Source organism: Pollicipes pollicipes, unplaced genomic scaffold, assembly GCF_011947565.3.
Source record: "Pollicipes pollicipes isolate AB1234 unplaced genomic scaffold, Ppol_2.1 Scaffold_4740;HRSCAF=5597_pilon_pilon_pilon, whole genome shotgun sequence".
NCBI lineage: Eukaryota > Metazoa > Arthropoda > Thecostraca > Pollicipedomorpha > Pollicipedidae > Pollicipes > Pollicipes pollicipes.
Genome location: NW_023596545.1, coordinates 3,086,334 through 3,106,102, shown reverse-complemented (window position 1 = coordinate 3,106,102; position 19,769 = coordinate 3,086,334). Strand labels below are relative to the sequence as shown.

The 19,769-nt window shown below is 57.5% G+C and overlaps 1 protein-coding gene across 1 annotated transcript; it reads left to right on the top strand.

Moving 5' to 3' along the window:
* The first annotated feature begins 219 nt into the window (after positions 1–219).
* Positions 220–17,089, top strand: LOC119098893 (mucin-5AC). The gene is made up of 10 exons (XM_037221937.1): positions 220–323; positions 8,840–9,016; positions 10,362–10,526; positions 11,250–11,423; positions 12,621–12,758; positions 14,489–14,628; positions 14,817–14,949; positions 15,555–15,692; positions 15,924–16,689; positions 17,014–17,089. The coding sequence occupies exons 1-10, from the start codon at positions 257–259 to the stop codon at positions 17,087–17,089; spliced, it is 1,974 nt and encodes a 657-aa protein (XP_037077832.1). The 5' UTR covers positions 220–256.
* The last annotated feature ends 2,680 nt before the right edge of the window (positions 17,090–19,769 follow it).

The following is a 19,769-nucleotide window of genomic DNA, read 5'->3' as shown; positions in this document are numbered from 1 at the left end:
TGATACGTGCGAAGGTCAGGTTCCAGCCGTGCCGGCCACCAACGTGTGTCCGGCTGCGTATCGTTTTTCTCCCGAACTCCGGCCGCTGTGAAGGGGAGCTATCTGGTGGGCATCCTGGCCGTGCGCGGCGCTGGCGGCGGCGGCGGCGCACCGGACGTCCGGCGGCCCTGGCCGGCGGTGGCGCGGCAGCGTCCCGCCAGTGCAGACTCCAGTCGCCTCCGCCGCCGCCGTCGCCGCCGCTGACCGAGTGTCCGCGATGAAGGTCTCCACGGCGCTGCTGCTGTTGTGTCTGGTCGCCGCGTGTGTCAGCTCTGCTGTAGCGGGTAGGTGGAGCTCGACAGGTCCACGCTGTCTGCGGCGAGGGGACGGAGCTGGTGAGCGAGGGATGACGGGCGAGGCGACGGAGCTGGTGAGCGAGGGATGCCGGGCGAGGGGACGGAGCTGGTGAGCGAGGGATGCCGGGTGAGGGGACGGAGATGGTGAGCGGGGGATGTCGGGTGAGGGGACGGAGCTGGTGAGCGAGGGATGCCGGGTGAGGGGACGGAGCTGATAAGCCGGAGACGCTCGCCGGGCGCCGGGCGAGGGGAGGGAGCTGGTGAGCGGGAGATGTCGGGTGAGGGGTTAGAGCTGGTGAGCGGGGATGCCGGGCGAGGGGACGGAGCTGGTGAGCGGGGATGCCGGGCGAGGGGACGGAGCTGGTGAGCGAGGGATGCCGGGTGAGGGGACGGAGCTGGTGAGCGAGGGATGTCGGGTGAGGGGACGGAGCTGGTGAGCGAGGGATGCCGGGTGAGGGGACGGAGCTGATAAGCCGGAGACGCTCGCCGGGCGCCGGGCGAGGGGAGGGAGCTGGTGAGCGGGGGATGTCGGGTGAGGGGTTAGAGCTGGTGAGCGGGGATGCCGGGCGAGGGGACGGAGCTGGTGAGCGGGGATGCTGGGCGAGGGGACGGAGCTGGTGAGCGAGGGATGCCGGGTGAGGGGACGGAGCTGGTGAGCGAGGGATGCCGGGCGAGGGGACGGAGGTGGTGAGCGGGGGATGTCGGGTGAGGGGACGGAGCTGGTGAGCGAGGGATGCTGGGTGAGGGGACGGAGCTGGTGAGCGAGGGATGCCGGGCGAGGGGACGGAGCTGGCGAGCGGGGATGCCGGGCGAGGGGACGGAGCTGGTGAGCGGGGGATGTCGGGTGAGGGGACGGAGCTGGTGAGCGGAGGATGTCGGGTGAGGGTATCGGAGATCCGCTCAAGTCGCGAAGGCGGGATTGGGACTGGACGGGATCAAGTCCAGTGAATAGTTGTGGGACGCGGCCAACGTTAGCTCGCAAAGCAAGGGAAGTCAACCCGCGAGTTACCGGCACGAATAGTTTTTGAATCCTCTATTCATTTCCCACTCCTGTGTAATTTTTGCCAAGCTTCCAAGAGTACGTAAATCGAGCTGACGAAATAGAATACAGATAAGGGCAGTAAGAAGAGTCAAGCTGCATGAAATTAAAACAAAATGGAGCAGCGTACCGGGCGGCCTACCTATTCTTCCAGCCCAGCGCCGTAGCCAAGGAGGACGGATGACGCTTTGGGGACCACGGCCGATATAATTGACACACCCGCGAGGTTCCTAAAGCACCACACGGGGTCACGAGACATCAAATGAGATTCTGAGCCTAAAAAGGTCTCAAATCCCGAACCAGCGTGTATACAGCGAGGGCGTGGACCCTCTTGACTAAAAAGGACCCTATGACCGGATCCGGTCCCCTCCTGCACGAAATCTTGTCTAAACCATTGTTCCCATCGGCTGCATTCCCCGTTAGCTAATCAATCAATGTCGTTACTTAACAACGAAGAGCCGGTCACTGGAATCCCATTCATAAGCGACGTTGGCTATTGCTCATTCAACCCCTGGCTCCAACGTGAGGGGGGGGGGGGCGCAACGCTATCGGGCGCCATAGAGTTTAGGGCCCAAGCAAATTCCAAATGCGGTAATCAAATTTTAAGATACTTACTAAGCTATTTGTATACGGAAGCTATCTTACTGTGCGCATCACTAGAAAACGAGACGTGCCACGTATGCACATGCATGAAGCTTGTTCATTTTCTCCAGATCATGGTGAATTATGTCATGATAAGCCTAAGTTCTTTCTGAGAAAAAAATTGACAAAGTAAGCTAAAGCTGGCTACGAAAGATCTTCGAATTGAGCACGAGCTTGATTCCTAGCATATTTACAGCTAGCCGGCTGGTCAATGTGATCACCTGATGGCTAGTGACTAATGCAGAGTTTTTGCTTTGTTTGTAATGAAGGAATATAAGATGTTTTAGCATTGAAATGTATAATATAAAGCGGATAAGAATATACTGCTATAGTATAACGGATGTCACGAATTCAATAACCAACCGAAATATGGCATACGACGTCAGCGTCACGTAAGATTATGTTCGACAGATGCGCGCAAAAATTCATCCACGCTTATCTGTCTGCTGCTCTAAGGCTAAGGTGCCAAGGCCAACAGTGACGAAACCTGAGCGTTCATAGCTGCCGCGGCAGACCAGCAAAGAGGCTTCCGTCAACAAGTATGGGGTTCTCAAAGCAAGCGAGAAGAAGCCCAAGACCAGCGTGATAGGCCCCTGAACGATCGGGAGGACCCTGGCAGGCTGGCATAGGACCTCAGCCAGAGCATAGAGCCGTTTGAGCAAAGGGCAGGTATGCACCCAAGACCAGTGTGCATGAATGAAAGCCCCTGTGCGATCAAGAGTGCCCGGGCATGTCAACGGAAATGGTCGCGATGAGAATAAAGGGTCCTCCGCGGAGGAAACCAAGGGAAAATAGCCCTAGGCTGGAGTAGAGTGTTACTGGGCATCGGGCGCCTAACCTTAGATTGGCCCCAGCAACAGCACAAGACTCTTCGATCAAGTGGAAAGAACCCGAGACTAATATGAAGGGCCTCTGAGGAATTGAGTGTGCCCCGGCATGTAGTGTCCCAGCAAAAGCGTATGGAGCCTTTCGGGCAAATGGAAAGAATGTGTGGAGGGCCCCTGATCGATCAGGAGTGCCCATGCATGTTAGCAGATAGTGCCACATTAGAAGCGCAGGGCCCTGCGAGAAAATGCAAAGAGATTTAGGACAATGTGGAAGGCTCTTCAGCGATTGGGTTGACTCGGTAAACAGACATATAGGTCCCGGCAACAGCGTAACGCCTCTGGACAGCGAAATTGGTCGTTGGTCTGGTCAAAAACGTCCAAGTTGGTCTGCTCACGGGCTTGGCTTTCGCTTGTGACTCTTCTTGGTGGTTTGGAGGCCCAAATACTTCCATTTTTTGTGTTTTGTTTGAAAATTGCGTCCGCTCGCCTAGTCGTGGGCCCCTTCATAGCCTATGAACGGGCCCATGACCAAATGATGGGGCACATGACCTGTGGGTCTCTTCGGAACACAAGAGGAAGCAGAGTTCCTTGTCCCCCCCCCCACCCCACCCCCCCCACCCCCTCCCTCTGGATCCGTCATTGGCCCGAGCAGTTTGCTCGGGCCAATGATCGGACTGCGACAAGAAGATAGGGTCATTCATTCAGATAAGAAATAACCAAGACACAATATGAAGGGCCTAGGAATGATAGAGTCTGCCCGAACAGGTTAACGGATGGGGGCCACGACAAGAACGTAGGACGCTCCATATAATGACGTTTTAAGTGATGAACACCCACGACACAATGTGGAGGGTCCCGAACGACCGTGTGGGCCAGAGCAGATAAGACTCCGACGAGGGCGTGGGGCCCTCCATTTAAAAACGAAGCACCCAAGCTCCATGACCGAGTGTGTCCGAGTAAGTTAATAAACGGGGTCCCCGACAGGAGCGTAGGGACGTTTATTTAAATAAAAAGTACCGAAGACGCAATGAAGAGGGCTCCCAAACGATCGAATGTCCCCGAGCAGGCTATCAGATGGGCCACGATAACAGCGTATGGCCTTCCATTCAAGTAAGAAGTACCCAAAACACAGTGTGGAGGGCCCCGAAAGATCGAGTGTATTTAAGCAGGCTATCAGATGGCCCCGACAGGAACGTAGGGTCCTGCATCTGAATACCAAACCCAATGTGCAAGGCCCCCGAACAATTCATTGCACCAGAGCAGCTCAACAGATAGGGGCCCCGGCAACTGCAAAGAGCCCTCCTTCAGAATGGGAAGTACCCAAGACACCTTTTGGAGGGCCCCGAACGACTCAGTAAGTCCAAGTAGGTTAACAGATGGAGCGTAGGGCTCCGAGCAGGTGCCAGAAAGCTGGAAGGGCCCTAGACCAATGTAGAAGGCCCATCAGCATTTTGTGAGTGTGCTAGTGGGTTAACCGTGACCAACGTGAAGGACCCCGAGAAATCGAGAATACCTCGGCATGTCAACATAGGGTGCCCCCCCCCCCCCCCCCGGCTATAGCGTATGGGGCGTATCGGGCGAGTGGAAGGAATCCGTGGAAGGTCCCTGATTGACAGAGGGCCCTGGCACGCTAGCAGGAAGGGCCCAGCAACAGTGCATGGCCCTCCAAGCAAATGCAAAGAAATCAAGGGCAACGCTGAAGGATCCTTAACGATCAGGTTGACCCCGCAAGTCGATATATAGGGCCTCCGGAAACAGCGTAGGGCCTCTGGACAGCGCAAGCAACATTAAGACCTTCCAAACGCTACCCTCACAATCAGTAGAAAATAACTTGTGTCCTCTTCTGGGTCTTTTGCTTTCGCTTGGGAGTTACTGGTCATAAGCATATTCACGCAAAAAATATTTCAGAGCTCGACAGATAATGGCAGCATGATTTCAAATCCTTCATGTCCGCCAATGCCCAATACCTATTTTTCAAGGCAAACAATGCAGCTTGTTTCATGCTAGCACACTTACGCTATGCTGGGCTTTCCAGGCACCAAAGTCCAAGGCAAGCGCCACAGAATGCATGTTCATCTCATGAGCCAGATGAATGCGACAAATACAAGAGGTGGGTGTTAGGGTGGCGCTGCTAAGCATGCCGCTTTAACGAGGGTCGCCGTCTGCCGAAGAGTGGTTCGTTCGAACGCTAAATTGACGTCCAGGGTTAAGTCCTTCTGCGCTGCAAAAACTGGCATCAGCTCGAGGGGGATTTTTCTCCGACGGCGCGTGTCCTCCAACAACGCCAAGCAGTTCAGTCGAGCGCAAAAAAGACTCTACGCGCCAATGCCACGCTAACACTGCAAAACGACCGCATTTTACAGGCGAACTGGCTGGAACTATGATAGATGAAGTGTTAAACTGGATCAGCCCATTCCAAACGCTATGAATCATCAGCAAAATGCCATCTGAACGTTGTGTGCACTGAAAGTGCACACAACGTTCAACAACACACGCCTATCACACCCAAGAGCAGATCCAGAGGGAGGGGGGTACAGTGTCATCGCTCCTCCCAGGCCCCAGAGGGACTCATGGGTTCCAAACGTGCTTATAGGCGTCCGAACAGAAGCAGTTTTTTACACAGAGCGCAACAAAATGGGAAGACATTGGGCTTCCAGGCGACCAGTAACTCCCAACGCATCTGAACACATGACAAATATTCAAAAAGTACAAATCACATGCGGCACATGGTTATGATGTGACGTCACAGGTGTGAGCTGGGATGGCCTAGCCGCGAAATGACCTATCGATCTACTGGGACTGTGCACAAAGTGCGGTTCACTGGTGAGCAGAAGTCTGAGCGGAGCATGTGCGAGCCCTATTCAAGTCCGGGAAACCCATCTGACATTCCGGACCCAGCTGCGATGTCGGCAGTGAATCCACCTAGAATAACCTGAACACTTTGCTAGACCATCATGAGGTCATGCCACACATCACCATAAACAATCATCAACTGCTGTCCCGAACAGGTGGGCATGAACATGAACAGGATCGAGAGCAAACGTTTTTACCGTCGGCCACGTGTGACGTAATTTTGGCCTGACTTGGGATGAGGCGAGCTTCCAGTTTTGAGGGCATGCCAACTAGTTTTTGAAGGGCGTCAACAATATAGCCCATTGGCTTTTTCGATGCAATTGCCAAAAATAATCGTTATTGTTTTACTCCCTCCGGACAGATGACGGGATGAAATCGTGAAAAACGTAGCTGAATCGGCCGTATAATCAGACTCACTGGAAAAGACGGTACTTATGCTTGTAGGTGCTGCATGGGCTCACACCGGACACCGGTGTGGCGAGGCATTTGGTGCGATTTTCTGTGGGAAATTGGTGCTGCTATCAAATTATACATGCAGCCAGTCACACAGCTTGACTTCAGCGTTGGGAAATAGACGCGGAAGTTGGAGCAGCGATAAGTCAAATTTTTGAAGCTTTTAACATGGTAAGTTGTTCAGAATCTCACTGGACATGAAGTGCTCGTGAGGTGCGTTGCAAAAACTCGCATTTTGAAATTTGGTCGTAACGAATCTCGCCACCGGCCACTAGTGTTTGGCATCGCGCTCCAAATGCATCGGCAACCTGGCCTGTCTGCACTGTCTTATACCATAAAGCTCGATGCTGCCAAACACGTTTGTCTCTTACGCGCCAAAATGTGGAGTCCGAAAATATTAGCACAGTTCCTATTCATTATCCCGACCACTCCCAAAAGAGCTTGCTCCTGCCGACACACAGACCGGCCGTCAGCCCGGAGGTCCCCCTGTCCTGCTTCTCCTGGCCGATGAGGCACTGTCCCCCGTCCCAACCGATGCCCCGAGCCAGGCGACAGGTGGCCCTGACGTGACCCCAGGCCCGGCACGCGAGGCGACGCCGCGGTCAGGCAGTGGGAGGCATGAAGCGGAGAGGCGAGGGGGGGGGGGGGGGCACCGGCGACGTCAGCCGGAAGCTACTATCTCGGCTGGCCGATGCATCCACTCGTACGGAGTGTCTCCATCAGCTGCGGTCGAGCCACGCTCCCGGGGCTTCCGCCGCTGGTCGACGACCTCCGGTCTGTGGCGGTCTCGACGGCCACCTGCCCTCCTCACCAGACCAGCGAGGGCCGCCGGCTCTGCCCGGCCCACGCAGTCGACAGCTCAGAGTCCGTGCGGGTCCGGCTGGTGGCCGTAGTCGCAAGGCTCCGACGCGGGCAGCGCAGCCCGTGTTGGCACAGCGCACCTGCCACTCCTGATGCCCCGGACGCCTGACACCAAGGGCGCGGCCAGTCTTGGTAATACGGCACAGAGTTGACAAAGGGTTCCTGGTGGTAAAATCACCCACAAAAGATCATCGGAGTTTTGCGTCCTTTAGCCGAAACAGAAGCCAAAAGCTATCGAACACACAGTTTTGTTTGTATTTTGAAGTTAACAAACGGGAAGAAACGGGCATTAAATGATTGCATGAAGTAAACCAGCGGCGCCAAGATATGTAAATGAATCAACCACTTGTACAATGGCTGAGTGGAATCTTTATAAATCCTAAGGAGTCTTTGCCTGCATTGTTATGGGTTATGCGGAGACATTGAGGACTGTTTACTCCTGGTGTTTGGTGCCGACTGTTTGGTACTGGTGTTTGGTACCAGATGATTGGTACTGGTGGTGCATGACCAACGGTCGTCATCGATTCGGGGGCCCCAAATCGGCGCAAGGGGCCTCTGACTGGCAATTGGGGGCCCGGCTTCGCGGGACTGCGGCCCCTTAACACGGCTTCCTTTCAGCCCTTTGGGCCCTTCGCACCCTCAAACCGGACTCAATCAAATCAAGGTAAAGCAAATCGTCAGATCGTCGGTCCCAGAGGCCCAAAGAACCCCTCGCGAGGTAAGGGGAGCCCCCCCCCCCTCCCCCCTACGCCCCTGCCTGGCGTCCCGAGATCTGGCGCTCCTGACGCCTCTGGTTCGGAGTGCATGTATTTAACCGGCGTGGCCTTAACAGCTTGAAGAGCTTCGCTATTGCCGACGCTGCAGACACACGGCCACCTTGGATGCTGGGCCAAAGCTGAACTCCCAGCGGGACTGCGGGCTTTGTTGATGTGGGCGCACAGTTTTGGTGTACTGGTGCGGTACGTGGCGGTAGACGTGAGGGCAATCATTGCAGTTCGTTACGGTACACCTGCAGGAAATCCTGCAAATCAGGAATTAAAATAGATCTTTACAAAACGCGGGCTAAAATCAAGCCGACTTTTTTATTGGTTGCACGCCACAACAGCTATCAATTAGTAACAACTCCGTACGCAAGGTCTTCTGAAGTCGACAGCGTGAATTCAGTGAAAACCTGTCGCCAATACGTCAGATCGTTTAGAGGCTGCAACCGTGGCTCTGTCATCCCTTGTCAACACTTCGAGCACAAACTACGTTATGCTGTTGTCTGTTGTTCGGAGCTGGCACCTGGAAGAGTTCTGCCAACCCCGTTGTCCCCTGCCTGACAGTTCAGATCTGGAGAAAACTTCATAGCCAGCTATGGTGTGTTGTCGGCGGGTCGGGCCCTGGAGGTGGTACAACCACCGCCCCAGCTGCTGTTTGCATGTCGATCAGTCGGGTGTGGGGAAAATTCCTCTACCAGCTTGCCGCCAACAGCTCGGTTCTAGAGGAAGTCGCGATGTCTTCGCTGCCTACAGGCCGGAACTGCAGCCAGTTTTTCCGGCCGCTTGGTCGTCTATTGCAGACCGCTCGCACCTCACGGAAGCCCCACTCCCAGCTGTGCCGTGTGTGCCGCCAGCTCGGCTGTCTATCGCAGACCGCTCGCACCTCACGGAAGCCCCACTCCCATCTTTACCGTGTGTTGCCGCCAGCTCGGCTGTCTATCGCAGACCGCTCGCACCTCACGGAAGCCCCACTCCCAGCTGTACCGTGTGTTGCCGCCAGCTCGGCTGTCTATCCCAGACCGCTCGCACCTCACGGAAGTTCCCAGCTGTTTCGTGTGTTGCCGCCAGCTCGATCCTGGAGGAGGTTCCGCTGTCGGGCTCCGCGAGTGGCGAACGGCATAGCGCGCCTGCGCTCCCGCGGCCGAGCCGTGCGCTACCGCTGCCGGCCCGGCTACCGGCTCTACGGCGCCAAGTTCAACATCTGCGAGGCGCGTCGCTGGCGAGAACCCCATTCGGTCTGCACCAGTGAGTACATCAGCCTGCTCGGGAGTGTGCGCGAGCACCAGCACGCACCTCGGCTTGCTCATGAAAGTGTACGGCCAGATCGGTACGTTGTTGATAGGTACCGGTGTGATTCGGCGCGGGGGCAACGAAGGTGGTAATCACGTTTACATGTATGTGTTGACTTTGGGTGTGTGCGATTGTGTTCTAGTACCTTTTGGCCTCTGACTGTGCTGCGTGTTCGTAAAAACGACCAGGACTTAAATATGACTGAATAACCTCTTTCCCATTTCGTTTCCAAATCTTTTTTGGGAGAACAGTGAGTATATATATATATATATATATATATATATATATATATATATCGTTGTTAAACACGTGCAATATTTGACTGTGGCACGGCTAACGCAGTTGTCCCAGTGCCCATTACTGGGAATGTTTGGTGTCTGCTGCCAGTGGCTGTGGTCTGGGTCAAGCAGATCTAAGACATCCAACATACAAGATACGTTAATGGATTGCATTGCACGGAACAGAAGCATCGGAGTTTCCGTACTTTAGCACAGTTCTCCAAATCTCCCTGCGTTTACTGCACACACCTAGGGGCAATGCCTCACCGGACGCGTCGTTTGGCAGGACCGATGAAAGGAACTATGACGCGTACTGGGTCAATTCAGTTGGCCTCTGCGCTGTAAATCTCCCGTCCCCATGCAAGGACCATCTATTATCGTCCGAGGACCACTCATCCAAAAACAGTCATCGGCTCGGAACTGCGAATCAAAACGGCATTCGTTTTGATAAATGTATCATACGACCCCGTGCACCGTCTGCCGCGTCGTCCGCCGCTGCCGCACGGTGCCACGCGCTCGTGCCCGTCGTGCGGTGTCGGTGCGGCCGCTGCCGGGCGGGGGTCGTACTGCAGCGCTGAGGAGGGGGGGGGGGGGCGCTGACGGGCGGGGGTCGTACTGCAGCGCTGAGGAGGGGGGGGGGCGCTGACGGGCGGGGGTCGTACTGCAGCGCTGAGGGGGGGGGGTGCTGACGGGCGGGGGTCGTACTGCAGCGCTGAGGAGGAGGGGGGGGGGCGCTGACGGGCGGGGCTCGCACTGCAGCGCTGAGGAGGGGGAGGGGGCTGACGGGCGGGGGTCGTACTGCAGCGCTGAGGAGGGGGGGGGGCGCTGACGGGCGGGGTCTGTACTGCAGCGCTGAGGGGGGGGGGGGCGCTGACGGGCGGGGGCTGCGCTGCGTGCTGAGGGTGGGGGCACTGACGGGCGGGGGCTGCGTTACGGTGCTGAGGGGTGGGGGCGCTGACGGGCGGGGGGGCTGCGCTGCGGTGCTGGAGCGGCCGCTGACGGGCGGGGGTCGTGCTGCGCAGAGCGGGGCTGCAGCTCTCCAAGAGCAGTGCCCCACGGCGGTTGGACGCCGCTGATGAACAACAGGGTCGTCCTCTTCTCCTGCGAGCCGGGCTTCAGCTTGCGGGGACACAGCGTCATGTACTGCGACGGCCAGGGCTGGAACGGCACGGAGCCAACCTGCACAGGTGAGACCACCGCCGCCTCCACCGCCTCGCGCTCCGCTGCCTCCCGCGATGCGTGTGGTGCGCGCGCAAGCTGACGAACATGTGAGGGTCGTAGTTGGACAGTTGGGTGGGGGGGGGGGGGGGTTAAGGAGCATTGCACCCTTCTGGCACGCGCTGGCAAAATGTGAGGCATCGGAGCGTAAAGACGTTCAGTTATTAGATTAGTGGCCGCTAGTGGTTTTTAATTTAGCGTTACGTTCGACCGAATTTTTTGAATATTTTACCTGAACTGTGCCTGCTCGCGTTGAGATTGCGTGGCTTAAGACCATGCCAATCTTTAACTCGTTAATTTGTTTATATCACGCACGACGTCGATTACGCCATGTTTAGCTAATCTTAACTGCAACAGGTGTTACATGAATTGCTTGCACCCGCGTGACGTGGGTCACCGCAGCGCTGTGATGGGAATGAGGTGACGGTAAGCCGAGAGCGTGCCGACAGCGCTGCCGCCCCGCCCCGCCCCGCCCCGTCCCGGCCGGCGGCGGCAGCGGCGCGCGGCCCCGGGCTGACGGCAGCGCCGCCGGCAGTGGTGCACAGCCCGGCCTCATAGCAGCGCTGCCACCCTGCCCCGCCCAGCCCCGGCCTGACAGCAGCGCCGCCGGCAGTGGTGCACAGCCCCGGCCTGATAGCAGCGCTGCCACCCTGCCCCGCCCAGCCCCGGCCTGACAGCAGCGCCGCCGGCAGCGGACGCGGTGCCGGCCAGCCGCCTGGCGTGCGACTTCGAGACGGAGGACCTATGCGACTGGACGCACGACACCAGGGCCGAGTTCCAGTGGACGCGCCACTCGGGCCGTACGCCGTCCGTCGACATGTCCACCGGGCCGTCCAACGACCACACGCTGGGCGAGGGACGCGACGGTATGTCCTCAGATCCTACGTTGGACACCGCTGTGCTTGTGCAGCGCAGGTCTGTCGGCCCTTTCCACGTGCCATGAATTAGAAATCACACCTCAGTACGTTTCACTGCTGGCCCAAAAATTTGGAAGCCCAACGTCAAACGTGGCTTATCGTGGACAAGCGTGAGAGTCGGAGGTGGCAGAACACGACAAAATTCTGCCCCAGCCATATGCTCGGGAGCCATATCACAGCTTGTCGGGCCTATGTCCGCACCATTATGCAGCCTACTCGTCTTGTGCCGATGTCGCCCATACTCATCTCACACTCATCGCTGGATCACTGTGTGCTATTTTGATAAAAATGAGGTAATATGATGTAAGGAGGTAAGAACTTTCTATGAATCGCTTATTCCTACATGAGCTCTTGTAACTGCAGCGCTGAGCAGGCCTACGTAGAGGCAATTTCCTCGAAATTTTCCTCATCCCCTCGAACGACAAGTGTGTGACTGCATAAACCATGATGGCTGATGGCGTCCAAGGTCGCCAAGGCAGCGCAAGCGAAGGACCCAACTGATTTTTAGGCCAGCCCTACATGCACAGAATTATCAGTGCCAAAGCCTGCCAAGGAAATCCTGAGGGGCATGGAGGCTGTCGACAATGACCACTGGTTAACCAGGAACCCCTTAGATGGCCTATGGGACTTCTAGCATACAGGACTTTGAAGTTCCACAAGAGGCTCCGAGGGCTCCGAAGATGTTCTGATGCGGCAATATACCTATAACAATGGAGTTCGGACGCTCCGAGGTTTTCCATATCGTCGATATATTCAACAGGCGCACGATGGTATCAGACTTACAAGGGTTATCGCTTTCTTAGCTTCATTTTGTTCAGGTAGTCTTCAATACACAGCTAAAGAACCAGAAAGAGCTTTTCCAGTGACTGTGTGTATTTAAAGGCCTATTGCTGGCAAAGAGTGCGACCATTAGTACAGTCTTCCCTGCCATGTCTAGGACGGAGTAATACACATTATCATGACGTGAGCGTCTGGCTGCTCTTGAATTATATGATATGCCCCTGAAAGTCATAATACAACGTCTTCGCTGTTATATCTTGCATACCAAGACTTTTAAGGTTCCGTGGACCTGCTGCTTGACCTGCCGCTTGACCTGCCGCTTGACCTGCCGCTTGACCTGCCGCTTGACCTGGTGTGCTGCTTCAGGTCACTTCATGTTCATCGAGGCGTCGGACCCGCGCGTGGAGAACGACACTGCCCGTCTCTTCTCGCCGGTGCTCGCGGCCGTCCAGAGCGTGGACGCCTGCTTCTCTTTCTGGTACCACATGTGGGGTGTCACGCTCGGTGAGTTCGGCCGAGACGGCTGGTGTCGCTCGTGTGACGCCGCCGCACCTCACCTGGTCTCACCCGGCGATGGTTAACGGCACGCGGCAGCTTTGAAGTCCCAGCCGTTCCGCTTGCTGGGCTATAACCCCCAACTAGCTCATCTGTGATTGTGCAAGCTCTGAACAATGGAGTCGACTTTCCGCAACACATGTCTCCGATAGCTTCCACTGCTAACGCATCCTTGTGCCATTGCTTGTATCTATGGGACTGAGCGTGGTGTGATGATTGGACACCTCCGGAGCGATAACAAATGAGTCCCTGAATATCAGGATTTTTATTACACTGAACGTTAGTTTATCAATGCAGGTGCCATTGTCTAACATGCAAAATTCCGCGCATGCGAAAGCTCAGGAAACAAACCATGAGTATCATCCCCAAAAAACATGACCGCGAGCTGGACTCAGATCCAGTCGTTCTGCCTTGGGCCCCATACCGAGTCCCAAGTTTACCCTTTCCATATTACTTGAGCCCGAGTCCGAGTCCTAAAACCCAGGGTCCTGCGACCCGGTCCGAGCCTGGGTCGATCCGCTTCGCTGTCTTAGCGTCAGGTCGGATCCGAGCCACGATCCCCAGGGGCCTTGTTTACCAGTTCTTTTCGATTAGTTCCAAACTTCCACAGCAAACGAGCCCGAGTTTTGTGACTCCAACTTTATCTCTATTCCTTTGGACCTGTGCCGAATTGTTTGGAATGCATAGCTTCAGAGACGAGCGACGTGTTGGCAGCGCATCAAGGATGTAATTTTCTGCGTGATGTGGCGTAGAATCTGTACGTGACGTGCTGGCAGCGCGACGCGTTTTCCTGCTTACACCTTCGTAACTTTTTTGGCAGTAACTGCGCATGCGAGACATTAGCGTTATGCTCGCATGTTCTGCGCGTGCTCCTAAACGTGGAAGTGGCAAAATATGCTATATGTAACGTGTAACGCGCATTTCGTCTGCCCATCGTCGGCGCTAGGACGCGCAAATTCAGTTGGTTAGAAATGAGCACATTGTGCTATTTCTATCCCACTTTGACCAAGAAGCGGAAATAGGACTGCGCATGTGGCAAAGATTCTACGTGAAGTCACGTAGAACTTTTGTCGTCGGAGCGCTGCGAACATCAGTAGGCGCAGAGTCTATGGGATATGAAGTTATGAATGACATCGACGGCATAAATTCCTAATCCTGCGGGTCGCTGAGAACACATCCAAATAGTTTCAAGGATGAAGAGCGTCAGTGTTTGAAATACGAATGGGTTGTGTTCGAACCGAATCTCACCAAATGTAACGTAGCGTCCCGGAAGGTATTCATCCCACGTGATCTTTTTCAAACGATCCTTATCTCACAAAGTCATACTCATTTTGGTCTAGTCTGAGTATTCGTCCCGAGTCCTTGGTTTCCACGGCCCGATCTCGAGCCCTAGACTGTCTGATTTGAATACATACATGCTTGAGCCTAACACTGAAGCCGAATCCAATGCATATGTGGCAAGAACCGATTCCCCCGAGCCCGAGTCGCAAAGGGCAGTGCCCGGATAGAGCCGCGCTTCCGGATAGGGTTCCGATCACGGCGAGGCTCGGACCGACGGATCCCGCCTGTCGCGCCTGGTCAGCGCGTGCCGTGGTAGATGCCGTGGCTGGGCGACGGCGCCAGCCCGACTCCCGCTGGTCGGCGCCGGTGCCGCGCTGACCGGCTCGCACCGACGGCAGGCTCCCTGCGCGTGTACGTGCTGCCCGTGGATCAGTCGCTGGACCAGCTGGCTGGACCAGCCTGGGAGACGTCGCACAATGCCGGCGATCAGTGGCTGCGCCAAGTGCTGCCGCTGCCGCAACAGAGCTCCAACTTCCAGGTGAGGTCAGACTCCGGGCCGGACCACCGAGTGTCGCAGCCGCAGCAGAGCTTCAGCTTCGGGCTGAGCCTGACAAACGCAAGAAAGTCCAGCAGAGCCGGCTCTAGTGTCGCACGTGGTGTGGCGGCTGGCGCGAGGATCACTGGTGCTCGACGCCTTTTGACCACGCTGCCTCCTTCCACGCGCAGATTGTGATCGAGGGTGTACGCGGAGAGAGCTACATGAGTGACTCCGCCATCGACGACGTAGCCCTCGGCCACGGTGACGAGTGTGACGTGCCGCCCGCGCCTACTGTACAGACCGTCGACCCCGCCACCACAGGTACATCGCCGCTGGTCGAACCCAACGGCCTCCACAATATTCACCCATTTGCTGGCAACGTGACGACATGTCTGGTGATAGTACTGCTATGGCACGCCTGATCGGTGCCGAACGACCGTCCCACGCTGCCGCGAATCACTCCGAACGAGGTCCTGTGGCCTGGTCAGATGCCACGACCCGCGGGAAGCCGTCCCCGTGCCGCAGCTTCGGGGCCGATACCGACTCCGGCTCTGGTGCGGGCGGTAACCGACTCCGACTCTGGTGCGGGCGGTAACCGTCTCCGGCTCTGGTGCGGGCGGTAACCGACTCCGGCTCTGGTGCGGGCGGTAACCGACTCCGGCTCTGGTGCGGGCGGTAACCGTCTCCGGCTCTGGTGCGGGCGGTAACCGACTCCGGCTCTGGTGCGGGCGGTAACCGACTCCGGCTCTGGTGCGGGCGGTAACCGACTCCGGCTCTGGTGCGGGCGGTAACCGACTCCGGCTCTGGTGCGGGCGGTAACCGACTCCGGCTCTGGTGCGGGCGGTAACCGTCTCCGGCTCTGGTGCGGGCGGTAACCGACTCCGGCTCTGGTGCGGGCGGTAACCGTCTCCGACTCTGTGGGACAGCCGTGTCGTGCCGAGGCCGCTGTGATGAGCGCAGGGATCCGGCGCGGTTCTGCGGCTGCACCAACGACTGCCTGCTGGACAACAACTGCTGCCGAGACTACTTCAGCGTCTGTAACGAGGACGAAATCGTGGCGAATGGTACGGCCAGCCGACCTTTGGTCAGCACTGTGTGTCTCCCCTCTGGAATCGGGTCTAAAGAACGATTGTGAACTCTTCGCACGATACATTTTACTTCTACAGTTGGCGCGCATCATAAAACCGCCATGACTGTCCCAGGAATTGCAACCAAGCGTGAAACGTGGACAAGGCTTTTTGTGATAAACCTGTTTAAAGTAAGGACACTCAGCCAACGCTGTCTGCGCGTTACAGACAACTCGACAACGGAGACCGTTTCCACGGTGACGGCGTCGGCAGGTGCCAGCGGCGGGGCGACCACATCCCCCCCGTCGACGGCTGCCGGCGTGGCACCGAGGGCGGGGGGCGCCGCTGGTGCTGGGGTCACGACCTCGCCCGCACCGGTCACCACAGACGCCACGGTGGCACCACAGACACCACGGCCGACGACGACCGCACGGCCAACGACTACAACTTCACGGCCCACGACGACAACACGGACAACGACGACGACAACGACGACAACGACGACAACGCCACACACAACCACAACACAAAGCACGACGACCACGCAAGCCGCAACAACACAAGCCACGACCACGCAGACTACGACTACAACACAAACCACGACCACCACGCCAACAACAACCACAACGCAAACCTCGACGACGCGCCGTGCGTCCACTGCAGCACCCACCACGCCGACAAGACCAACTTCAGCCCCGTCAACAGCGCAGACCTCACCGCCGGCGGCGCGGTCGACGACAGCGGCGCCGACGACACCGGAGATCGCGCCGCAGCCCACCCTGCCGGCCGTAACCTCCCCCCCGCCCGCGGTCGCCCCCACCGCCGGTCCCACCACGACCAGCGGTGCGACCGGCGCCGTTCCCACCCCACCCTACGCCTCCGTCCAGCACTACGGACATGTCGAACGAGCTGCCGGCTGCCGGGCGGCGGACCAGCCGAGCTCACCACGCCCGGAGCGCCGTCCAGCACCACGGACATATCCAACGAGCTGCCGGTGCCGGGCCGCGGCGACGGAAACTCGCTGCCGCAGGCGCGTCAGGACGCCAGCCGCGCGCGGCCGGCCGGCGGCCTGCCGCTGTACGCGGTGGCCGCCATCGCCGTCGGCGGCGTGGTGCTGGTGGCGGCGCTGGCCGGCGTGGCGGCGCGGCGCCACTATCGTCGCAAGGCCGGCCGGCTCGCCGCCGACGCCGACGCCGACAGTCTGCTGTTCTTCGCCGAGCCGGGCGGCGGCGACGAGCCGACGCTGGACCTGCGGCTGCGCTCGCGGCCGGCATCGCAGCCGAGTCGGCCGGCGCCGCGCGCGCCGGCCGACCGCGAGCGTCCCCGCCTCCGCCGAGCTCGACGACTTCAACATCGAGGACGCCAGCGAGACGGCGCAGCTCACCGCCGGCTAGCGGGCGCGTCGAGCCGCGTTCTGCGCGCTCCTCGTCTCCCCTGCCTGCTCCATGGCGCACCGGTCTCGGCCTCGACCGAGCTGTCCCCGCCCCCCCCCCCCCCCCCTCGGGTGCTGTCCTGTCGGATGGCGCCGGCTCGAGCCACTGCCTCGCAAGGAACCACTAGCCTTCCTTCCGCGGACATCACTGCCGCCTCTCTGGCTAAGGTGACGTAAGGTGGCGTCTCTCTGTGCTGTGGTGCCCGGCTCTGCCCTAGAGTAAAACACAATTCCAATTGACTGTACTTTGCATTGCATCTGTGTTCGCGTTGCGTGCATGTCTGCCAGCATGCTAAGGTGAGCGCGAAAGCGAGGCCAGTGTTCGTAGCCAGGGCTAGCTGGTCCTGTTTCCCATCGTTGGGGGTGCCAGCCATTCAAGTTTCTTGTTACACAATGTAAATAATTTGAACATATTGTACGAAGTCAGTGGTTGTTGTAAATGAACCAAATACAACATGGTGTCCGCGTTATGGACATGATGCGCTGTGCTGAACGGCGGAGGCATCAGTGACTGGCAGCGCCTGATGGACATGCTGCTAGGTGAGGAGCGAGTGAGTGTGGTTCAGCAACAAAACCTTGCGTTCGTTTGATTGGAATCTCCCGCGATGTTTCTGCATCTTAATATAGGTACTTTGCCCAGCCGTGTAGCATGGTGTGCATTATTGTGAACAGCTTTTGACGCTCCGTCGTCGCTTGTCGATGCAGCCGAGATGCATTGCGCGCTACATTTGCGGCCTACACAACTTACCGTAATATTTCACATCCCTGACATCCATAATCTACTGACGTGGTGCACTTCTGTAATCAACTTTCCTCTTCTCCGAGGCGTCAAAGAAACTGAGCGTGCGATTCCTAACAACGGGAGAGAAAGGGATGCAAACACTATCGGGACGCAAACCCAAACACGCACAAGCTGCTGTACATAATTTTGGACTGGTGAGAAGCCCGTAAAATACGTTTCCGGACGTCGTGCTATTGGCGTGCGCTGCTCGCGTCCGCACCGTACACGGGATCATCAAAATCATACGCATGGTACCGTGGCACTGAACTTTCAACGTCTCGAACCTAATTTTCAAATCCCGCAATCGGACGGTTCGTGACAGTGTTCCGGCTGCTCTGACGGGTGCCTGCCATCCTGCCGCGATCGATGCTCACGGTGGAGGGCGTGGAGAGCAGGCCCCGAACAGAGAATAACACAGCGACCTCTCCCAGGGCGCGTCCCTGCGCAGCTGGCTGGTCACACGGGGAGCAGTTCAGACACGGACGCCGGGCCGCGCCGCGCCGCCAGAGCCACGAGGCGACCGACCCACCTAGTTCCGTCTAGTTAGGGACAAGTGGAGCGCGTGAGTCGAACTCTGAGACCAGTGGTGGCGAGTCCCGAAGTCAGGGAACTCAGCAACGAATGGAGCTGCTCGTTGCCAGGGGTGACACTGGGGCCGTGATCACCGTAACCGAACACATGCAAAGCACCATGTCGTTTTGATTTGTGGCGCGGCGTGCAGGATTTCGTCAACGCGGAGACATCTAACCGCCGGGTCCGTATCATGGGATGGGTGTCCCACAACGTCGGTCAGGGTTCATATCCCATGTTCTTCTTCTCGAATATTAGCCTTTTGCCCGAGTGTCACACAATGTTACGTGATGGTTACATGAAAGTCACATCAATCAAAGTCAGACGCTTTGCTTCACAATTGTTACACACTTGAGGTACGCTGAAGTCCTTGAGAATCTCAAATATTCTTGCAATATTCATGAGTTGTCCCGTTACAACTATGCTGGACAGCCCACGCCGAGACGCACGTGACGCCTGTTGTCAGTCAAGACAAAACAGCGCACATTGCGCACCTTCATCGCGGATGGATGGCTATAAAATATGAGCGTTGAAACAGTCAACGTGCTTATTTTTGGCTCTAATCGTGTCAAAAGCTGTAGACCTCTGCTAAAACCAAACCATCACAAATACGGTGAACCACTCCAAGCGTACAAAACTGAATGCTCTGCCGGCGTCGGACATACGACTCGCCAGGTATTCCTGCTTCACTGTTACAAGCTATTGAGTGTAGTGTGTAAACGATCTGCCGGACTACTGATGCTTTTGAACTACCTTGCTCGCCTAACGCCAGGCTAAACCCACTTCACCAGTGCTACATGGCTGGGTAATGTATTGTTAACTCCTTCTGCCCAACCCAACTCCTGATGACCTCACAAACGCCTACATTGTCAGCGCCCAAATGGTTGTATCGCTCGCTGGACAGGAGTACGCGGTGTGTGGTCACTACAGTCCGAATGACTGCGCAGGCATAGGTCTTCCTCATTCTCCCCTTGCACTTGACAAACAGCAGAAACGCAAGCAAGAGCAGATACAGCGGCACAATTACACAGACACGCGGAAGGAACGGTGTTCGCCGTCACGTGGAAGCGCGAGGGATGACAGGAATGGACGGCGCCTGCTCAGAGCCGGCGGCCGCTCAGTGTCGGGCGCGCGCGCCGCGCCGAGGCCGTCCGCCCGGCGGCGGCCGCTCCTCCTCCGCCGGCTCGGCGCCGCCCTCCTCAGAGCTGTCCTCGGAGCCGGCGCCGCAGCTGTCCTCGGAGCCGGACTTGGAGCTGGCCGGGCGGCGGCGGGCGCGGCCGCGGCTCAGCGC